Source organism: Neolamprologus brichardi, chromosome 17, assembly GCF_056152115.1.
Source record: "Neolamprologus brichardi isolate AB-2024 chromosome 17, ASM5615211v1, whole genome shotgun sequence".
Lineage (NCBI taxonomy): Eukaryota > Metazoa > Chordata > Actinopteri > Cichliformes > Cichlidae > Neolamprologus > Neolamprologus brichardi.
Genome location: NC_142120.1, coordinates 14,418,068 through 14,440,020, shown reverse-complemented (window position 1 = coordinate 14,440,020; position 21,953 = coordinate 14,418,068). Strand labels below are relative to the sequence as shown.

The 21,953-nt window shown below is 38.9% G+C and overlaps 3 protein-coding genes across 4 annotated transcripts in view; all 3 read left to right on the top strand.

Annotated features, from left to right (window-relative positions):
- Positions 1-3,866: 3,866 nt before the first annotated feature.
- On the top strand, positions 3,867-5,136 carry spic (Spi-C transcription factor (Spi-1/PU.1 related)). 2 transcript variants are annotated; one of them, XM_087830839.1, is made up of 5 exons: positions 3,867-3,899; positions 4,028-4,115; positions 4,262-4,380; positions 4,462-4,567; positions 4,661-5,136. In XM_087830839.1, the coding sequence occupies exons 1-5, from the start codon at positions 3,867-3,869 to the stop codon at positions 5,134-5,136; spliced, it is 822 nt and encodes a 273-aa protein (XP_087686965.1). The 2 variants fall into 2 exon arrangements, with proteins under 2 accessions (XP_087686965.1, XP_006780866.3); XM_006780803.3 differs by having other exon boundaries at positions 4,262-4,383.
- A 1,944-nt stretch (positions 5,137-7,080) lies between these two features.
- On the top strand, positions 7,081-8,292 carry spi2 (Spi-2 proto-oncogene). Its single transcript, XM_087830362.1, has 5 exons — positions 7,081-7,138; positions 7,238-7,310; positions 7,388-7,473; positions 7,604-7,757; positions 8,163-8,292. Exons 1-5 carry the CDS (start codon positions 7,136-7,138, stop codon positions 8,243-8,245), a joined length of 399 nt encoding a protein of 132 aa, XP_087686488.1. The 5' UTR covers positions 7,081-7,135; the 3' UTR covers positions 8,246-8,292.
- A 3,465-nt stretch (positions 8,293-11,757) lies between these two features.
- The window catches only part of mybpc1 (myosin binding protein C1), a 34,735-nt gene continuing 24,539 nt past the window's right edge, over positions 11,758-21,953 (top strand). The window contains exons 1-4 of the mRNA XM_087830986.1: positions 11,758-12,002; positions 17,351-17,374; positions 19,826-19,897; positions 21,354-21,569. Coding sequence (XP_087687112.1) covers positions 11,981-12,002; positions 17,351-17,374; positions 19,826-19,897; positions 21,354-21,569 — 334 coding nt within the window. The 5' untranslated portion in view covers positions 11,758-11,980. The remainder of the gene's footprint in view (positions 12,003-17,350; positions 17,375-19,825; positions 19,898-21,353; positions 21,570-21,953) is intronic.

The window sequence follows — 21,953 nt, the reverse complement described above, 5'->3', positions numbered from 1 at the left end:
AGCAAAATATCTATAAAACCGGTATCACATTAGGAAAAAGGTTTGCATCATAAAACTGAAACATTTTGTTCAGTTTAGTATAAAATAAATATTTTTTTCCTTTCTTTCATTTACACAGGTAAGCTGTTGCTTACACTGTCACTGTGGAGTGATTTTGTTCTGTAGAACAGAACAGAAAAGATTGTGGTGGAGTGCTTTTAGCTATTTGAGAAAGAACAGTGAGTAGTGCAATAAATATTTAAATTGTTGCAAATTTTCAGGATTACTGAAGCTAGAAGAATTCACAATATAAAGCGAACATTAAAAAATGCACACAGATTAATCTGTAACAAGTAAAAGAAGAAGTATTATTGTGTCGTTAGCACCGTATTAATATCTCACAATTCTCATGAATAACAATCTAAATATACAAATGTATGGAACAAAGCATAACGGCATACATGCACAAGTATAAAACAAGAAAAAATGCTATATATGGATATAACTGACTAGTTGATAAGGAACACAAGAAAACAATGTAAAAGACTACAGGCAGAATATAGACTAAGAAATATTGATAATGATAATGATGATAATGATGATACCTGGCAGATGACTATATAGAGAAGGTGCTGTGTTTTGGCTTAATGGACAGTCTGGAGAACTTACTTCTAACACTGGCGTTTGCAGTACTCTGCAGTGATTTAACCTCTTAGGACCTGGCATCCACATTTGTGGACATCACATTTTGGGTTATTTAGACCAAAATACTCCATTTTGCTCTACAAGGGTCTGATATCCACTTACGAGGACATTATACTGCTACTAGTCTATCGAAATTTTAAACAAATATCCTCATATGTGGCTCTCATTTTTCTTAAAAACAAAAAAATCAGGTAATTCTTTGTTTTTAGGTCCCAATCAGCCCAAATATCAAAGAGAAATTAAAAATGCATGCCATGGGAGAGTTTGGGTTTTAGGAAGTTAATGAAGCGTGCAGTCATATGTGGAATAACAGAATTTTTACAATTCTAACCAGCTGGAAAATCAGAAGGTGTGACCGTCTTTGCCTAACACAGCTTGAACTCTGTTAGTCAGCTTTCTTCTGATTTCTTTAAGTAGCCTTCAGGAACTGTTCTCCAGGCTTCTTGAAGGATATTCAAAGCTCTTCTTTGGATGTTGGCTGCTTTTTGTTCTATTCTCTGTCAAGATGATCCCACACTGCATTAATAATATTGAGATCTGGACTCTGAGGAGGCCAATCCATGAATGAGACTTTACTGCAATGGCAACGTATTTGGGATCATTGTCATTTTGAGATATGAAGCTGTTGCTAAACAGAGGCTTTCCAGATTATGTTGCATTCCCAAACCATGACAGAGCTTCCACCTTGTTTTACAGACCTTATTTTGTAGATGGATCAGCTGAAAGGTCAGATCCATCTCTCAGGCCCTGTGTCAGCGTTTTTCTTCAAATACAAAAACAAATGTTACAGTGCGGATACAAGTTTTGTTTTTTCCCATTTATAAGGATACATGATGATGAGATGTGGCAAGTGTTTAGCTAATGGCTCTTTGAGAATCACCTTATTGACACAAAGATAATATTTTAAGCCTGTCAAACTGTGTTGCATCTAGAATTACTTGCAGATTCACAGCGAACTGCTGGTAACAAAGTGCCTAAAGATACATTTTAAAATTGCTTCTTTGCTAAGGTTTTTTCAGTTAGGTGTAAAACCCTTAAAAGAAAGTCTGACTCCTTGGAAAAAATATACAGAGAAATGAGAGTTAGCTGAAGAGATTTGCACAGTGCTGTAGGTACATCTATTGTTTAAACACCTGATAACATGCCAGCATTATTTGCATGTATTTAAGCATAACAATAGACTGGACAGTTTTGATCTTATGATCAGACGATTAAAAACACATCAAGGGACCAACAAAAGTGTTCCACATTGTTCTCTGGGGGATGTGTTGAGCAATTTTAGTCCAGACCATCTACTACTGCAGTTATTAGCAACCCTGGAGAGGGCAATCACGGATATAGTGGAAGAATCAGACTAGGGTAAAATGAGAGTAACACAATAGCCTCCATGGTTTCAAAAAGCAGCCCGTGCTACTTCCCTGTTGTTAGTGAGTGCAGTAACTGACCTCTTTAGTGATAAAGAAAGACCAAATACCAGTGTTGATATAATAATACAGGCTATACCACGAATGAAAAAGCCAGACGAGCAACTTAATGGAGCAAGCTCCTCATCCCACACAGTCCCACACAGTGCCACAACCAGCACACAGCTGTCAGGCCTTGGCTGCACCCCGACAGGTTGTGGTCTTTAATTTATGGAGTTTCACCCTGAATGGAAGCAGGGAAAGACAAAGTGGGAGCGGGGACAAGGTTTGTGGTTCTTTGTTTTTATCAGCCTGCTGCACTGGCAGGAAACACACACATGTGCCACGCACTCACACTGACATTTGCATGCTTGTTCTCACACACACACACACACACACACACACACACACACACACACACACACACACACACACACACACACACACACACACACACACACACACACACACACGGATAATTAACTGTAATTTTATTAGGGGAAAATGTGTTCAAGAGTAAAAACATCTTAGAATTGAAATGCAAATCACATCATCTGAGTGAAGCTAACATAACCCTAACATAAGTTATAATCTCTGCAGGTCCACATCTTTGTTTCCATGGCGTTTCCAGCTGTGCACTCGGGCCTGACTGCCTGCAAACTTTAACTGAGCTGAAAGGGGAACTTCAGGAACTAGTCAGTTGATATTTAAAACTCCACGCCTGTGAAAAAGAACTTCTCAAAAAGCCAATGTTTATTTGAACAGGGGGGTTAGCTCTGTGGTGCGAAAAAAAGAAGAAAGAAAAAGACTCAGGCTTACTTCAACAGTGATCGCATTATTAACCATTAACCTTTACAATCCCGTTTATCTGAAGCTGCATTAAAAGCATTCTGCTCGATTGAAAATTTATATGCTTGTGGCTTTTTTATTTGGCTTCAGCTCCACACCGAGTCCTTGTACACCTGAATATGAAGCTTGTTTTCTTCTATTAATAAATACATAACTGTAACCATGCCAGCTGTTTCTCTTTAATGATCATGTTTATTGTACAGAAGTAATAATGACTGTTTTTAGTGCTTTTTTTTCCGATTTTAACTTAATGTTTTTTGTTTAATGCATCGGAAATTCTAGGATTGAACTTTTTATGCGGCGTAGCGATAGAATTTCAGATTAAAGTTGCATTAGTAAACTTTGAATTGGCTAAATAAATGATCGAAAAATGACGCTACAGTGGATGCAAAAGTTAAAGTGGAAGATAAGTTAAAATCCACTTTTTGGTTCTTTTAGTGTTCTGTGAATTTATTGTAATATCGTTTAACTTTTTAGGAAAATTCTAATTTATTTATCTGCAGAAGACGAAAGCCACAATGGAAAATTTCCTGCAGCTCCACTGACTCATATTTCATCCTCCAAAAAGCGAATAACTGGACAGCCCAGATTATAGATATGTTAGTGACATCTCGCCCAGTATGCAAATTCTTAGGTAAGGCTGAGAATTGGTGTTATCCCTGGCTGGAGCACGCAATAAAAGAGGTTTTTGTTCTTGGTAGATTGTAATCTGCATGATTAGAGAGAGAGAGAAAGTGATGCTCAGAAGTCTATCTGGTCTGTGCTTCCAAAAAAGAAGAAGTGCGGTACATTAAAACATTTAAATTGACCGGCCTCTCTTTCTATTATGTGGCTGAACGGCAAACGGGTATTGGAGGTCTCCTACATATATATACCTGTCCAAAGTGTGCACCTGCACTAGTGTAGCAGCGCTCACCGGTAGGGACAGAAATGGCCTCAAGTGAGGGAAACACATACAAATTGGTGAGTTAGAATAAATGCTAATTACAAATGTTTCAATTTTTAAATAAATATTAAATGCATTTCATGTTTTATTATTCTTTTACCTCTTTATATTATTTTGTATAAAATGAGGCGGATTTCTATTTCAGACATCTTTGGACAGTGACATCAATCAGCACTTTCAGGATGCAATCGATGTGATTCAGCAGCATTCGAACAATTCATACTACGATTCAGGTGAACTTTACGCATCTGTTAGATTGATTGAATTGTTTTTATTTGGGGAGGGGTTCTTTGTGGTGAGGTAAAAAACCCAATTTGAGTCTTTATTCTTAAAGTTTGACATGATTTTTGATGTACTAAAGTTGAAATTGTCTTTTCAGATTATTCATATTATGAGAATCTGGGAAGTCACCACCAATCACTGCAGTGTCAGATCTCCTGTTGCCTCGTCACACACCAGTCTGAAGTCCCAACTCCTGTTTATGACTGGAATGACATGGCTGTAAGTGCAAAGCATTGATACGTTTGAGAACCGAGAATATAGAAATCTGGATATTTATATGAAATGTGTCTTTTACAGCAGCAGTCTTGGCCTCAGGTCATACCCGATGTCTCGTTGAGTCACTCGGTGCAAAATGAATCCCCACATTTTTACTCCATCTTACCACCACAAAGGAATGGCAAAGGTGATCAGTGTTTTAAAAACACCTGAAAATTAGTTGTTGTCACACGTTTTTGTGCAATCAAAACTGAAACGACGCTGTTGTCCGTCTCCTCAGGTCGGAAGAAGCTCAGACTTTATGAATACCTGCATGAGGCTCTGAATGACCCCAACATGGGCGACTCAATCCAGTGGACGGACAGCGGCAGTGGCACCTTCCACTTCATCTCCAAAAACAAGGAGAAGCTGGCTGAGTGCTGGGGCCAGCGTAAGGGCAACCGCAAGACTATGACCTATCAGAAAATGGCAAGAGCTCTGAGAAACTACAGCCGTACTGGGGAGATCATCAAAGTACGCCGCAAACTCACCTACCAGTTTAACCCAGACATCCTGCACAGGCTCGGCTCTGCACATGTGCCCATGCACCTGCCCCGTCACCCTCCACAGGAGGAGGCCCACACCCAGCAGCACAATCCGTCCGAGCAGAGCTACTGCGGCTCTGCGACAGCAGACTGGCACAGCTGGTACGCTCACTATCAGCCGCACGAAGATTACGACCTGGCCGCAAGCTTCACCTCACACACAAAACTCTGAGGTGGCGGAGAGCTCTCAGGATGTCAAAGTTTCCAAAGACTCAAATATCTTCGTTACATGCTGGATCCTGGTTGTAAAATGTATTAATTTACAAAAAATCTATAAAAATATTTTTGTTTTGTTTTGTTTTGTTTTGTTTTTTTATTTCAATACCTTTACTGAACAACATACACATTTTCTGGCAGTTGCAACCAGTACTGTGTGGATTATTTAACATACTGTTTGTTTACCAGATTGACTTCAAGGCAGCAGCAACAAAAGTTAAGAGTAAAATTAACCTCACAGAACCAAATTAAAGTGGTTTTCCTTAGAGGTTTTCTTTCTGGATCCCTATTTATTCAAAGCATGTCATTATTTGAGAATTTGGGACAGAAAAAGTAACAGACTTTGTAAATTTATTCTGTATGCTGTGATTTAGAAGTGTTTGTGTACATTATTTTAGTTGTTTTTAGTAGTATATGAAGGAGATTTCACTGTATATTACTTGTAAATAAGACCTTAATATTCTCATTTTGTAATTTATAACAAAATAAATTTAAACTGTATTGCTTTAGCAACACTTTAGTTGGATGATACAGGCACGTACTTTTAAAGAAGGGGTAAAGCTAAAATGACGGATAATCCAAAGCCATCAGTTAAAATCACGGATGTAACTAAAATTTTAATTTGTATACTTGTATTTCTTTTATTGCTAATATTAAAAAAATTGTTTTAGCAATTAGTGAACTGAAATTCATGATTACAAATCTGTTAGTGCCTCTTTTACTCTTCTTTTTTTTTTTTTTTAAACCTATGTGGATCTCATGCATTTAGCATATTGTTTTACTTTAATATGTTCCAGTTTTCTTTTTGCCGTTTGGATTGTTTTTATGTCACTGTAAGCATTCAACAACACTGTTGTAAACATTTTTACATGTCCAAATAAATCAGAGTAAATTAAATCAAATTCAGTTCAATTAATGTTGACAGGAACCAGTAGCTGGTTAATGTTTCTTTAAAAAGAAAGATTGACTGTAGGTCTGTATAGAGCCTGAAGTAAATAAGTAAAAAACTTTAAACTTTTATAAACTTTTTTTTACAGACATAGGGTCACAGAATAAAACACGAAAATATAAAATCTTTTTTTTAAAAATTCTAATATAGCAAAAAATGAAAACCTGGAATTTAGTTACATTTTTTCAAACTATATTTTAATTTGATTAGTTTACAGCCTTCATAATTACCATCATATCGCCACTAGATTATTCAAGATTTACCACCAAACATATAAATTATACTGTAGCATGTTTGATATACTAATAAAAAGAGGTAATAATGTTTAAAATTCTAATGATTATTTTTACATGACATGTAAATATTAAGTGGAAAATATATTTCATGGTTGCACTAATCTTTATCCATAAATACTAAGATATAATAATTTAAAGTGTAAGGATTAAATCATTTTCTCAGTATTGTTCAGTTTTGCTGATATGAAAATATCATCATCTTTCAATGATTCAACATCTCTCCAAAAAAAAAAGAAAACTCAAAATAAAGCTACACGCTGCTATTATCGTACAAAAATATATTTTTTAAAAACATGTTGAAAGATTTGGCACCGTCTCCAATGCAGTGAAATATTACAACAGGCACACAAAATATGAAATTAAGACACATCCTGTGAGGAAAAATGTGTCAGCAAGTGTGTGTTTTCCTGAATCGCATTGTGTAGAAGCTGCCTCCAGGCCAGGTCTTATCTGGTTCAGCGGGGAGGATGTGGTCAGTGCTGGGAGGCTTTGTTGATGGGTTGACTGGTGCTTGTGTCGGGGGCTTTGTGGGATGGTGGTCATTGTTCCTGCGAGCCCAGGGTAGAAAACGTTGGGTTTTATGTATGCAGAAAGCCCGCTCCAGTGGGGGGTATAATAAGAGTCCCCGAACTTGAGCGTCTCAGTGTCAGTTGTGTGTAATTCTCCCATTCTGCAAGGACTGTACAGCATTCGAATCAACCTTATCAGTGATGGTAAAGAGAAGTCTTCAGAATTTCTTGCAACATCTTTTCAATTCTGACATATTCAAGGCTGGTTTTATATTATTTACATCTATCAGAATTTTTTTCCAGGAGACTCAGTCTGATTTGGAGGTTATATTAGAGTTCCTCGAGGAATATCACAGACAAAACAATGCAGAAAATGGTAAGCGGAAACTGGAAATCTACTAATTATTCTCTGATTTTATTTGACTCTAAGTAATTTTCTGCTTTTTCTGACAGACAAGGTGCATTGGACGGCTATGGAGGAAAGAAATGTACCTGCAGACGAAACATGCAAGCAACGCTGGGCATACTATGAGCCACCTGTATGCATCAATAATTTGTATTTTAGCACTTGTTGTCTCTCACATATTTGAAGGCTGGTAAGCACTCTGCAATTGGAAATTCTGTTGATTCTCTTCTTTTATTTTCTTCATCTTTTTTCCCTAATTGAAGAACATCAAACCTGCACTCCAGCCCTTCCTTGCACAAGATGCTCCAGCAGGACTCGGCCAAAACACAACAGCAACACTGTCTGAGCGTGGGTCAGTGCCAAGCTTCACGACAACAAGAAAATCAACCAAACACCCAGCCGCAGCAGGGGGGAGTGGTGAGTTCTGCTTTTTTTGGTCACTGGATACTGTTATTGTCTCTGTTGCTATCAGCATGAGGGAAATAATACCAAGAGAGCAAATAAGAGACCTTCCCTTTACCGTAAAAAACAATGGAGCCGTGCATCGCTTACCACAATAGCTGTTTTTACATATCTATCTGATAATCACACTGTTTACAGCTTTAGCCTCTCCACTAAGTGGAATCCCATCACTGAAGAGATTTTCTGGGAATATGTGACAATTGAGGAAACGATTAACTGTAATCTGTAGTAACTGTTTTGGCACAGCTGCCATGATTTTCGATAAGTCTTTCTTTAAATCCACCTTCATCATACAGGCCACTTACTGTTTGCATAATGGCTGCAGGTAAAAGGGTGCGACTCTTTCACTTCCTTTTTGAGATGCTGGAGAATCCAAACATGGCCCACTGTTTGTCCTGGGTGCCAGCTGCCGCCGGTGTTTTCCGCTTTTCCTCCAGGAATAAGGATCAGGTGGCTGCACTGTGGGGACAGAGAAAAGGCAACAAGAGACTCATGACCTACCAGAAGATGTCCAGGGCGCTAAGAAACTATGCCCGGTCTGGAGAGATCTTCAAGGTGAAGAAGAAGCTCACCTATCAGTTTAGCCGAGACACCCTGATGTTGCTGCAGAAATGTCATCGAGATTTGTAATGTAGGCTCGGTTTTCTGTAGCTCACATCATGTCAAGTGAACTGTGCTCTTTTTTCCCTGTTTATAAGGCCTGTTAATCTCAACTTTCATTTCCTACATTTTTCCATTATTACTCAGACTATTGATGGCTTGTGGTGTAAATATCAAAAGAATAAAGAAATATTTTACTGTTATTGTTTCTATCTTTATGGAGTTTGACTTTTAAACTTTTTTTTTAGTAAATGTCCCAATCATGTCCCAATTATTCTGGTTTATGGAGGCAAGAACAGTGCGAGTGTTCAAACAAAGATGTGCTTATTAATGTTTTTAATGCAAATTTCCAGAGACTTTATCAGGGCTGAGACAAAATGTATACATACATATGAAGTTTTGGCTTTTTACTTTCTGCCGGACCACCTCTATTTTAAATTTTTTTTTGAAAACCTTTACATAAGCATGGACGTTTTACGATCCATGTGCCACATACAGAGCTGAAATCACTCACCCTTCTCCTAATTACACATTTGAAGCTTACATTTTATAAAGAACAGGTCCACATAATATTTGCATGTTTCTGATGCAGCTTCAGGAAATATTAAATGAATCAGCTGAAAGACTAGATATCTCTTTCAGGTCCTGTGTCAGGGTTTTTTCTGGATTTTTCTGCCTTTTATGGCCTTTTTTAGTAGTCTTAAGTAGCGTAAGTAGCCACTTGCAGAGGAATTTTTGTTCCTCAGGTACGAGGACTGGACTAAAAATGAGTGAAAAACGTTCAGAAAGCCCGGAGAAATGATACTTAAAAAACTGACCACTTAAAAAACACAAGAAAGTCTGGCTGCTTGGAAGCAAAATACAAAGAAAGGAGAGGTGTCTTGAAACTTTTGCAGAGTACGGTATTTAATAAAAATGCGGTGAAAACCTTTTATTATAAGTTTTCACACTTGAGATTTTAAACTATGTGATGTGGTGAAAAAGCCACACAGAGGTGGGCTATTTGATGTTTATTTTTTTATGTTATTTATTCAGCATGTTAATGGCCCGCTTTGCAAGACAGCTATATATTTCATAACTCGACATTATACTTGATGCCCAGCTACAGCATTGATTTAGCATGGAAAACACACTGTTATCCTAACTGTCTGTAATCTAACGATGCAATTGAGCATCACAGTTTCAAGCCCAGAGCATATGTATACAGGTGCAGTTAATTAACTCTGCTTAGGTTTCAGGTGAATCCCCAGTCCTCAATATCTGTATATGATCTAGAATACAAAATAACCAACAGAGGGAGAGAAATGTGAATTAAGTTCCGTTCGCTGACCACTGAAGTCCTGAATTTCCAAATCCACATGGGTAAGGTCTTTACACGGGCCGATAGTTTGTAATTATTCCTTACTAAATATAATTTCTTCTGCAAGCAAGTCTGCATGTGTCCTAAAAATGCATCTCTCCAAAATACACTTTTGGTTGTGAGTATTTTACAGGAAAAACTGTAGTTTTCAGTCTCACGTTCTCTTGGAAACAAAGTTGCTTTTGTCTTTCTCAATGGACAGAAATGTGAATTTGCACTTGTGTTTTTCCTCATGTGATGGATTTGATGGCTGCTAGAAGCCAGAGGGTGTCAGTGTAGTCCTTTTCAATGCCTCCAGCTTCCATTAAACTTCATTTGTGTGACGTGACCTCACGGCTTAGCCTCCTCTGTGATGTGAAGTCTTGTCCCTCACAGGCAACTCCAAATGGTTTTGTTCTCTTTGTAGCCCACATGATACTTCCCTAAGCCCAGTATTTACTGCTGGAGCCCACTTGCAGTTATAAATGGGCTAACTGAGCTATGGTTGTCTGTTACCAAGAAAGGCCACAAACTGAACTATGAAAACAGGCGTTTAAGGCAGGAATGTATGATAAATTGAATGCTTCCTAATCACAGGATGATAATTTGCTTTGGTTTGCAGAATGGGTCTAATTTTGTTGTTGCTCATTTAAAAAGAGCTTTGCTATAAGCTGTGACTGTCCCTGTTTCTTCATAATGCTTTAAGCTGCATTCCTGCTCCACAGCCCCAAAATAGAGCTCAGCCTTGCCTTGACTGTGCAGTTGGGCCATCCACTTCCATATGAGAGAGGTCCCCAACATGCTCGTGATATTTGTCAGTAGCAGGAGAGTGACACTGTACACGTGAAGACGCTTCAGTGTGTTGGCGCTCGTAAATCCATCAGCTTTCAGCCTTGTTGTTTAGTCTTCACAACCTTATTAAAGACTACGTTTGATTTATCACTTGAGTTTGACGTGCTAAAAAGATTAATTAAGACCAAAGCAACCCTTTCAGTTACATAAATCTCAATGAAACCCTCTTTTCATGTCAGATACACATGTTAAATGTCAAGGTTTATGACAGCTTTCTAAGTATAGGCTGTATAACCAGTGCCCAGGCATCTCCCCACTATTTATTTGCCAGGTCGGAAAGCCTGCTGTTCTTGGACAGCATTCCCCTTGGATTAAGCTGATATCTGGCACCTGGCATTGAGCCCCTGCTTGTCAACTCTAAGTTTGTTCTTTTTTTTGAATAACGAATCCATACAGTCTCTGAATATGTTGTATATCATGTGAGCATAACCCAGGATTGTCGGAGAGTATTACATCAGCCTCAGGCCTGTTAACAATGATGACACCTTTTCCTTTTATATCCCACCTCCTGTTTTGCCAGTGATTACAATCTTAGTAGTAATGATATTACAAAGTAAGATAAAGGCCACAGCAAATAATTTCAAAGACTAATTAGTTAATTTGATGTTGGTATTTTGGAAAATTCCAAAATCTGGAATTTCCATAATTCTACATGTAGCTGAATGTACTGTACAGCACCACAGCGACATATTTATTTGATCACAATGTATGTGTGTGGTCTATTTTTAGGTCGATCCCACATACATCATGCTGCAGCCTTAAATACAAGTTAGTAAACAATATCTAACACTGAAAATAGTCTCCACTAAATACAAAGTTTAAGCCTTTGTAAGCACAGCTTACTAAAAAAACAGAAAAACAAAACTTAAACAATGCATCTGTGTGTTTAAATGCTCAAATAATAATTTGTTATAATATTACTACTCTAAAACATCACCCAAAATATGCTGTAAACACTGATGTAAACTTTGAGAATGAGTCAAGTTAAAAGTGTTGTGAATTTAACATCCTGATGCACTTGTAATTCATGGCCTCGCACTGGGTAGGGGACAATAATGTTACAGTAGGTGTAGGATGGAGCTGCATTGTCAACTACAGAGAGGAGGAGCATGCCACATCTCTATATAAGGCCTAAAAGCCTGTCCCTCCTTGATCTGTTATCAGTCCCCCTCTTCTCCCCACTGACTTTTCCAAACCGTATCCCTGTGCCCTCTTCATCTCCCATCACTCTGCTGCAAGGGGCCTCTGAGGGTTTTTATTCGCTATTGTCCTACTCACCATCAGCACCTATCTGTCCCTCCTGGACTGAGGAGGCTCCCACGCCTCATACAAGAATCCTACCTGCATCTTTTGACTCCTTGGTAGCTTCTTTGGGACGCAGCTCAAGATGCCAGAGCCCACAAAGAAAGGTAGGAGTTTAAACTGCTGGGATCCAACCACCTGTTACAGTTTATGTTTTAATTGTTTTAAAAGGTACAAATGCTGAGAATTTGCAACAGTTAAAGGTTTACAATGTGGTTCTGTTTTTTTGGGGGGGTTTTTTGTTTTTTGTTTTTTTATTGAGGGCAGCGCAGTTTGTTGTTACTGGCTGTGAGGAGCTCCATCACTCTATGGCTTGCCTGCCAGCTTGTTCATAGGAATCCTCAAAGTGACTTTGAAAGTGGTATTGTATTACTGATGCGTGCGTGTTTCTACCATCCTTGGTACAAGAGAAGATTTGAGGCGTACAAACAGATAGTATTATTGCAAAGCTTGGCATACTGGATTGGTTTAGATTGATTTGACTGGAGAAAGACAAGATGGTGAAGCACAGGAGAGGAATGTTGATGAGTGCTCAGGAAAAAACTACCCCTGAGGGATGATGGAAGCTGGATGGAAAGTGTGAGGGTTGAACCGTGTAAGGATAAATAACATCTTGATTGTAGATATCTTCTAATTGAGTTTTTGTTCAACTGCAGCTTCACCATCCCCTGTCGCACCCTCATGTTGGATTTTTCTTTCACACTGGAGTGTCACTCATCTGTACCATCATGTCCATCAACATTCCCTTTTAATCCACTTGTGTCTGTCATTACCTTATGGTATTACTCCCACTCTACCGATTAGCTCAGCTCTCTGGGCAGCATCTGTTGTTGACCCAGACATGCCCATGTAGAGGAAATCAAACGCTTTGTTCAGCTTTTGGATGGCTTCCGAATTACAGATAATAGAACTTTCAAAATCTATGATTCTCTAGAAGAGGATTGGTGTGTCCATACCAGCTCTTGGACTGCTGTGCATTGTTTGCACATCTCTTTGTAAACAAATACATCTCTGTATTTGATTTACCTTCCATTAAAATGTGTTTTAGGTGTTTGAAAGGACTGAGGGTTGTCGTACATCAAGCAAGCTTTGCCTTTTAGATCATAAAGCATTATAAATACCGGATTAAAGCATTAACTTGACAATCTGCAAGATACAAAACCCTAATAGTACCTTGCAGTACAAATTTAGCTCCCTTTCTATTTGGGTCGTTTGCGGTTAAGAGAGCATGATGTGCGAAGTGATGTGACAATCAATACCTGTTCTTACAGAGTTCATCTGGTGCCATGACCATCCACTCGGGAATCAAGGCTGTGGTGAATTAAAGGCAGCAGATTCCTGTCTGCTACAAACACTACCCATAAATAGCTGCACAGCCCCAAGCAGCAGATAAATAAGGGCGGAAAAGTATTGTTCTTTAAATGAGTCTGAACAGCTGAAGAGGAGGAGGGTAGGGGCTGTTGTTTTAGACACCCGGCTCTCAAGCCTTTAAAATGTCCCAACCAGAGATGACGGAGTGGTTGAGTTGTCCCTGGATCTCTGGGGAGCAGGATTCTTGTCCCTGGAATAGTTCAGAATGAGCACACTTTTAATCCCCATCCCTTGTTCACCGCCATCTCCTTTCACTGCCCCTCCTCCACGCCAAAACAGACACCTCCCTGCCACCCTGTGCTCAGGATGGATCACTCAGAGGTCAGGCAGCTCCTTATTAAATCTCCAAATCTGTGCCCAGCAATCCTCATGAACTGTGACCAAATTTCAGAGGTAGTAAAGGCCATGTCTTTACCTCGTGATATTTATTGTCACTAAGATCCAACACTCCCCTGGGCTTTATCCTCAAACACTTTGTGTTACTGAATACTACCTAGCAAATCAAGCCCATGATGAAATACACAGGGGAAACCTGTCAGCAACTAACTGCCACTCAAGTGCTGATTCCTAAAGGGTCCTTCAGTGTAGTTGTTATCAAAGCACACTAGAAACAAGTCAAAGTAAATGGAAAAACTAAATCACCAGAAAGGGTCTGGTTGTATTAGCTTTAGCTTGAATGTCTTATCAGCGCAATAGGGTCTATATTAGGAAAAATGAAGCCTCTGGCCATTTAGCTTACATACACATATGAGCCCTTCTGTCTGCACGCCAGCAGCGGTGACAGCTGAAAATACCTGCAGCTCCGTCAGCTGCGCTGAGAGTCCTCAGAGGTAAAACAAAACCTTTCTCCACTCTCATTATCTCTACGGTGATGAGACAGAGAGCAAGGCTCACTCTTGGGTACATGATGTGACCCTGCAGGATTCTGTCACACGGGCCAGCAACACATTGTTTTGGAGTGAGACAGAACTGTGGCTAATTTTGACAAGGAATGCTAAGAGGGAATCATTACAAATGGAGAGATATCAGAAGCTAAGTGGCAACGGAAGAAAATGTATATATGTCAGTAGACATACTGCACAAGGAATTAGGGTTACAGTTTTCACTGATGGGCTTCAAACAGGTGGCAGTGACAAGATGGGACAATACACGGAGGAAGGAACGTTTTTTCTACAAGGATACAGACATTTCAAAAATATTCCACCCTGGGGATTCCCATATGTTCACCCACTGACATTTAATGTCATGAATATGAAGTACTAAATTCACTTTTTTAAAATATACATTTTTATGGCTGTAATAAGAGGTTTAAACGCTCTCCATCCACATCTCACATTTTTCTTGAATCCAAGGTTTTTTAGTGCCAAAAACCCCTCTAATAAACCTTTTTTTATATACATATATAATTTTTCATATTTAAATTTAGAATTCTTACATGGTTTACCTTTATGTGTCTAGATATTGTAAAATGTTACCATGTATTTAACTGTTGTTTTCAATTATTTGGGGCATTAAGTATCTGACAAAGATTTCTGCAGGAGTAAATTTCAATGTACTTTGCTGCAAAAATGTAAATTTTGTAAACCTATAATGTTAAAAAGCATACACAAATTTATGGATACATAACAGTAGTGAACCAGGTCCTATACAAGACTATGAAATGTTGGGCATTATGTACCCTAACTGTCAACTTCATCCAAGCGCCGACGATATTCCTATAACTGATGACATGACATTTCGAGCTACAGATATGACAATATGCTGCACTTAAATGTGCTTTGTTTTGCTAAGTTCTGTCTGTTTTTAGCATGCATTGCCTTCATTCAGATGCTACTGGCTAGCATTAGACTGTATAAAAGATGGCATCACCCAGGATGGCATCACTCATATGTTTTGGACTTGGCATTTTAAATTTTTGAGGTTAGCATTTTGGCAGTAGCCATGTTCTTGGATGAAAGTGCGGAGTGCTAATTTATTAGGTACCTATAAACTGTGTGGGTGCAACGCTTGGAGTGATATTAGCTTATTAGTGCTCAGAAACAGACTAATAAAATACTCACCAAAACTGAAGCTCAAACTTCATAGATGGTCTGTTTTTCACAGCCTACCACAATCTCAATCAGATAATCCAGGTAAATACTCCAACATCACACAAGCACTGATTAGGTCCATTTAAATGCTGGAAGTAGTGGATGAGGCCTTGCAGACTATGACCACACCCATTACTCAATTTTCAATGTGGTTGAGTTATAAAATTAAATTCACCCCCCTCAGAGCTGTTTTAAAGGAGGACTTTATCCACAAAAGCCAAAAATATTTTAGTACCAGTCTTTAAAATGCATTTTAATGCTGTAAAGTTGAACATTTTGACACAGGAGTGTATTGGGACTGCCTCCCATATTGATCCTGCCTCTCGTGGATCCTAGAGGAAGTTTTTGTTACTTCTACACTTACTTACTTTGCACTGGTTTTGTGTTTAAGCTTTGGAGTTGCCCTTGCTGGCTATTTGCAGACAGCAGCCTTCAGCTCCCGGTGATAAGACCACCTGTCAAAAATGATAAATGATATAAATGATAGCCTGTGACCCTGAAAGTACCTGCAGAAGAGGGCAGCAGGGGTTAGCCTACAGAGTAAGAAGTCGCCATGCTACTGCTCTGTTTATGTTTTCATAAATAGTGATGATCGATGTGAGCAGAAGGCAGTTGAGACAACTGGTGTGTGTCATTGGAAGAGAGAGGATTACCAAGTCTTTGTTCAAATGTCTACATTATATCTTTTTTTCCTCACAATTTAATTTTTTATAGCCTCTATTTGTGGAAACAGTTTTGTGGAGGTGCAATTTGGCTACAGTGCTGTGAAAAAGTATTTGTCCCTTTTGTGATTTCTAAGATTTTTGGACACTGTTTTTTTCTCACACTTACGTTTCAGATAATCAAACAAATTACAATATTATGTATTATTATTGCAATTACAAAATTAAATTTTTAAATTCTTCTTTTAAAGAATATTCAAACCAAACGGGCATTCGTATTTGTGATCACTTGAAGTGAGTTTTTCACATCACTGGAAGAATTTTGGCCCACTCGTCTTTTTTCACCAGGGTTTTCCACCATGAACAGCCTATTTAAAGTAATATCAAAGGATCACAATAGGATTTAATGCAGGACTTTGACTAGTCCACTTCAAAACCTTCTTTTTGTTTGAGTCACTGAGAAGTGGCAGGTGTGTTTGACAATGGTATGACGTTAGTTTTTATTGGGATCATTGAGATGTTTTTTGGCAAATATGAGATGAGTCTTTATGATTTTTTTGTTCACCAGTGGTTATCTCCTTGAAACTCTGCTATGCAATTTTTGCCCAGTCTTTGTCTTACTGCTGGATTGTGAACTCTGACCTTAGCTGAGGCAAGTGAGGTCGGCAGTTCTTTGGATGTTGTTCTGGGGTCTTTTGTGACCTCCTGAATGAGCCATTGATGCACTCTTAGAGTAATTTTGGTCAGCTGGCCACTTCCGGGAAGGTTCCCTGCTGTTTTCAGTTTGTGGATAACAGCTGTCACTATGGTTCACTATAGTTCTAAAGCCTTAGAAACGGCTTTGTATCCCTTTTCAGACTCATAGATGTCAATGACTTCTGTTGCAAATGCTCTTGAGGTTCTTTAGACCCCAGCATGATGTGTTGCTTTTATAAAAAATAAAAAAAACTACCTCTCTTTGTCAGACAGGTTTTTATTTAAGTAATTTCTTGACTTAATAGCTATCAGGTTTGGGTGTAGCTAAAAAATTGAACTAAGCTTTCCAAAAAATGTGGTTGCTCAAAGTTAATTCATGATTTAATGAGAGGGGAACCTGTGTGGTTATGAAAGGTTTTTTTCACTTAATAAATGAAACCATCATTTAAAAAATGTATATTTTGTATTTAATTATGATATCATGATATCTTTTTGCATAATATTAAAATTTGCTTGAATGATCTGAAATATGTATGTAATATGTAAAATCAGTGTGCTCAAACTAAAAAAAAAAGTCATAATGCAAGTAATTCTGTTGTCATGTTTCATAGTTGTATTTTCTTTTTCTTCCTGCAGATGAGCCAAATGGTCAGCCAGAGGGTGAGTGCACATCTTATCATCCTATCACCTCACAGTCCAGCAGCGTAGAGTTGCACAATACACAATTTTTTATAAAAAGTTGCTCAAAATTTGCACAAGTATGCAATTTCAGTAGAAAATACCACTGCTGACATCAAACAGCAACCCTTGTTTTCACTTGTTGTACAGGCACAAAGCAGAACAGGTCTACACATGTAATATAATGATCACAGTCCTGAACCTGGCGTGAATGTGCAAACACTGCCGCATAGGAGTGTAAATGTGGAGCCAATAGTCGGCAGTATGGATATGCTGCCGTGCTTCACAGAGATCTGTAGCAATGACCAAGCTGTCAGCATCTCTGACATTCCTCTCGTCAGCCAGCTGATCCCTCACTGTTGATTCAGCTGACGCCTCTGCCATCCCATGTGAGCAAGCTGCTGGTGTGTTATTGGCTTTTTGCCGGCGACCTTGGAGCTTCAGCATCTTAATGCTCCAGCTCAGTCGGGTGGCGGGAGAGCTCAGCTTTTTAGGGTCCAAGTGTACATGTAGAAATAAAAAGACTACATCACAACCAGGCTAACGTCAGCATTATTGAAAACGTATAGCAGCACTTCATATGAAATAGTGAGAGTTATGTAAATACAAGGAGTCTGCTCTTTTAGTCATTTGGCGTGTTCTGATTTCCAGGATGTCAAATACTGCCCACTTTCACAGAAGTAAAATGCACAAGGTGTTGTTTCAATAATGATTATTGGCAAAACGGGTCACATGTGTGACATTGGTCATCCTGTACTCTTTTATTTGCAGCCACTTATACTACTAATAAGAATACACATTGAGCTTCTTCACTACCAACTTTCTGTCAGGCTGTCCTTGAAGTCCTCTATAGAGGCAACACAAAAGAATCAATAAAAAAAACAGAAGATCCAGGTCATCCCGCTACAACAGAATCCACGTGGCCTGACCCCTCTAGGCATCCCCAGAATAGTCAGACCTTACTCCAAAAAAAAAGTAAGGGTTATGATCACTGTCATCATGTAACTATAAAACAGATGGGGTCTAATTAAAAAAAAATCCATAAAAAGACTGAGTCATACAATCCTGTCTCACAACACAAATTTCCCAGCATTATTTAGTGTCCCTAAACACCACTTTTCATCTGTCTTATCTTGTGCCTTCTGAAAGGACATCAAAAAGGGTATTTGGTATTTAAAGAAGTTGACTTGAATTTGAAGTGAAACACTTAAATTTGAGTCATACATGTCATAGTTTTCCATTTGTATGATTTTGCTATTGCTTGCTGCCATGGTAACACTTTCCATGGTTGCTAACATATTATTGTGGTCGTAATTTGAATGGAAAGGACGGCCTTGTCTACACACACTCTGAGCTGTATGTGTCATGGTAACTGGAAATAAACTTTTAGAGTAAAAGTTGCGCCTTTTGAAACATGTTGGCTGCAGTGCTGAGCCACAAAGTTTACTATGAACCTTGAACATTTTCAGTTGGTGTCACAATTCTCTCAGTTTTTGCAACTGATTTTACCCAGTGACAGCCAGCAACCTACAGAAACCACTTACCAACCAGTCAGGGAATACACACATTTCTCTAGCAACCAGTGTTTGTGTCACATCAAATAAGGCAAACATGAGAGCCTTTAAGTGGTTGACTAACTTGTGCTTTCTGCCACTGTGAACCTTCATTCAGCTGCTGTCCAAATTCAAAGCCCAGACACCAGTGGCTTCTGATAATGTGGCAGTATTTCACGCTCTGGTATGAGAACTCTGACTAAGACGTAAGACAGCAAAAAAGAAAAACAGACATTAATTAATTAATACTTTTATATAGTGCTTGTTAATGAGGAAAATCATTAAGTCAATATAATCCCATTACTGTAGCACAATATAAAATAGTGTCTCAGAGCCCAACACTCATCCTAGTGTTCAGATGTGGAAACTACACAGGGCAAAGTTAGACTACCGGTAGTTTTATAGCTGTAACAGTAACGTGCATTCCTATCAGTTTACTGCGTAATCCCTTCGAGCACGCATTCTCTGAAATGAGAGGATCTAACAGTTACTGAGGAATATAATGAATGCACGACATTGCCTGATGAAGCACGACACTTCCAACCGGTGTGTTTATTAATGCGTATTAATGTGCATTTCAACGTGAACGACCTTTGCACAGCCTCAAGTGTTGACATATTAACAGCACATTTTCAGTCAGAGAGCTAACTGATGAGTCTAGGAGGATGTTCTGGAAAATGATGATGTTTTGTGATAAAGTATGCATACTTGCAGGCAGGTGGGTGGATATAGCTGTGTGTCTCTGTCCGTGTGAGTGTGTGTCTGTTTGTTTAGGTGCGTGTGTGTGTGTGTGAAAGTGAGAGAGGCACTGTAGATGCTGAAGCTTTATTGCTTATCAAAAGCAGCTGTTCCTATATTCCTATATTTGTCACATGCTCAGAAAGTGTTGCCCCAGAAAGTAGCGGTGCCCCACCCCCACCTGAGATTTCCCTGGAGGTATCTCCACCCCCAGGTGGGTATAACCCTGATGCCTCCCTCTTCATTTGCTCCAGAATGTTTCGCACTTTTTGCTGGTCACACTCACATCACGTGTTCGTTTGGTGTGTGCCATCACAATTTTATTTTTTTTAATTCACTGTGCGAGGCCTGAAACTGCACTGTTCTTGTGGAGGTATGATCACTCAGCACACAATGTTCACACAAGAAATTAGTTTAGCTGCAGCAAACCACCCCACTCACTGTGCACACATCCACATGCCTGCACTGCTCTAGATGCACGTGCCTTGACTCATGGAGCTGTTACTAAGTCATGCTGTGGCTGTTTTTGTACTCAGCTGTATATGTTATCAAACAGGAGGTCTATGAGGGATTACAGATCCCGGGCTTTACTGACTCTGTTGGCTCCAGTCAACTGCCAACTGTCCCGATTTACTGAGTTAGTAAATCCCTGCCTCCTTGATCACTTTACAGTATAGATATGCAATGACCAGATAGCTTCGTCACTGACATTTCTGATAAAACGCCAGAATACCACTAGATTTCTTTAATGGAGATGAATTTGTGGACTTTAAAGCACTGCTCTATTCCTGGTGGTTTTCTTTCAGTCTGTCAGGTCACTTCTTTAGCTCCAGATGAAATATTTCAGTGATGCATTGAATTACTTGCCACATTCATTCTGCTAAAAGGACAATCCTATTGATTCACTACGATGCACTACTATGAGGCTGACACTTGTCCTTTGTAATAATATGACCCAAACACTAGTAGATGGATGGATATTAGATGCAAGTATTTCAGTGATCCTCAAGAAAAATGCAACTGCTTTGTTGATCTTTGCTGTCATTTGGTTGTCTTCTCATCTTCAAATACTATAAAAATGAAGCACCACCTAATGCAGTTTGGGATTTTACCCAGACTACACAATAAAACTAAGCTAACAGAGCTAACAATACCAGGCCATAGAGTATCCTGTATTAATTGAGGAAAAAGTAGCATAAAACAAAATCTACTCACCAGGAAAAACTAAACACTGAACAAGTAAGTGAGGGGTGATTGAGAAGGGCCTGCTAACCCTAAAGCATACCCTGCTTTGTCATCTTTTTCTCCTAAATTGAGCCACAGTTTACAAAATAAACATCTTGCTATGCTAACCCATATTTAAAAGTGAAAGTGTTTGCTGAGGTCTTATATTAAGAATAGTAACATATTGCCACAGACTTAGATACAGTATTGTTATAGTGTAGTTTTCTTTATTAAGGACCAGCTAATACACAATCCCAGTAGGTGTATAAGATACATATCATACATATTACTTAAGCTTTAGACTTGCCTCAAATATCGTCAATTTCAGTCTATCTGGTCATTAGCTATTTATACTCATCTCATTTGAGCAAGCATTGTCTTGCGAGGCTTCGTGTGTTTGTGCTCAATGCTTGCTGCTCCAGCCTGGCGCTTTGTCTGCTGTACAGAGGCGGTAGCAGAGGGGAAAGAACCAGTAGAGACTGATGGGAAGAAACCAGAATCCACAGAGCTTGAGCCAGTACAGGCTGTGGTGGCTCAGGAGCCGTGTCCTGCCGTGAATGGCTCAATCCAACCACAGCCTGGTGGGGTTGGGGTAAAAGAGCAAGCAGAGTCTGCTAACTCTACTTTAAAGGAAGAGGGCACTTGCTTTCCCCCACCACCTGGTAAGTATGCTTCTTTAATAGGAAACAATCCCATGTCTCTCAGTGAAAGTGCATGTTTTACCCCTCTAGCTGATCAAAGCAAACGCACTGAGCATTGAAATAGTCTTTTCAGTTGCACATTACAACTGCACTGCAGCATGGCAAAAGCAACCTTTAAGACAAGTTTTTTTTCTTTTTACATAATTTTAAAAATATTTTTACTATCAACAAAAAGATAATAGATTACTTTGCTAAGTCAACATTAAACTTCACTGATTGACATCATGCACTGACTTCTCACTTGTTTCCTAAACAGTGCAACCCTAACTTTGATTGCATGCAAACTTCAAAGAAAAAACAACAACAAAATTTATGAGTTTTCAGATCCAAAGAATCCAAAAGATA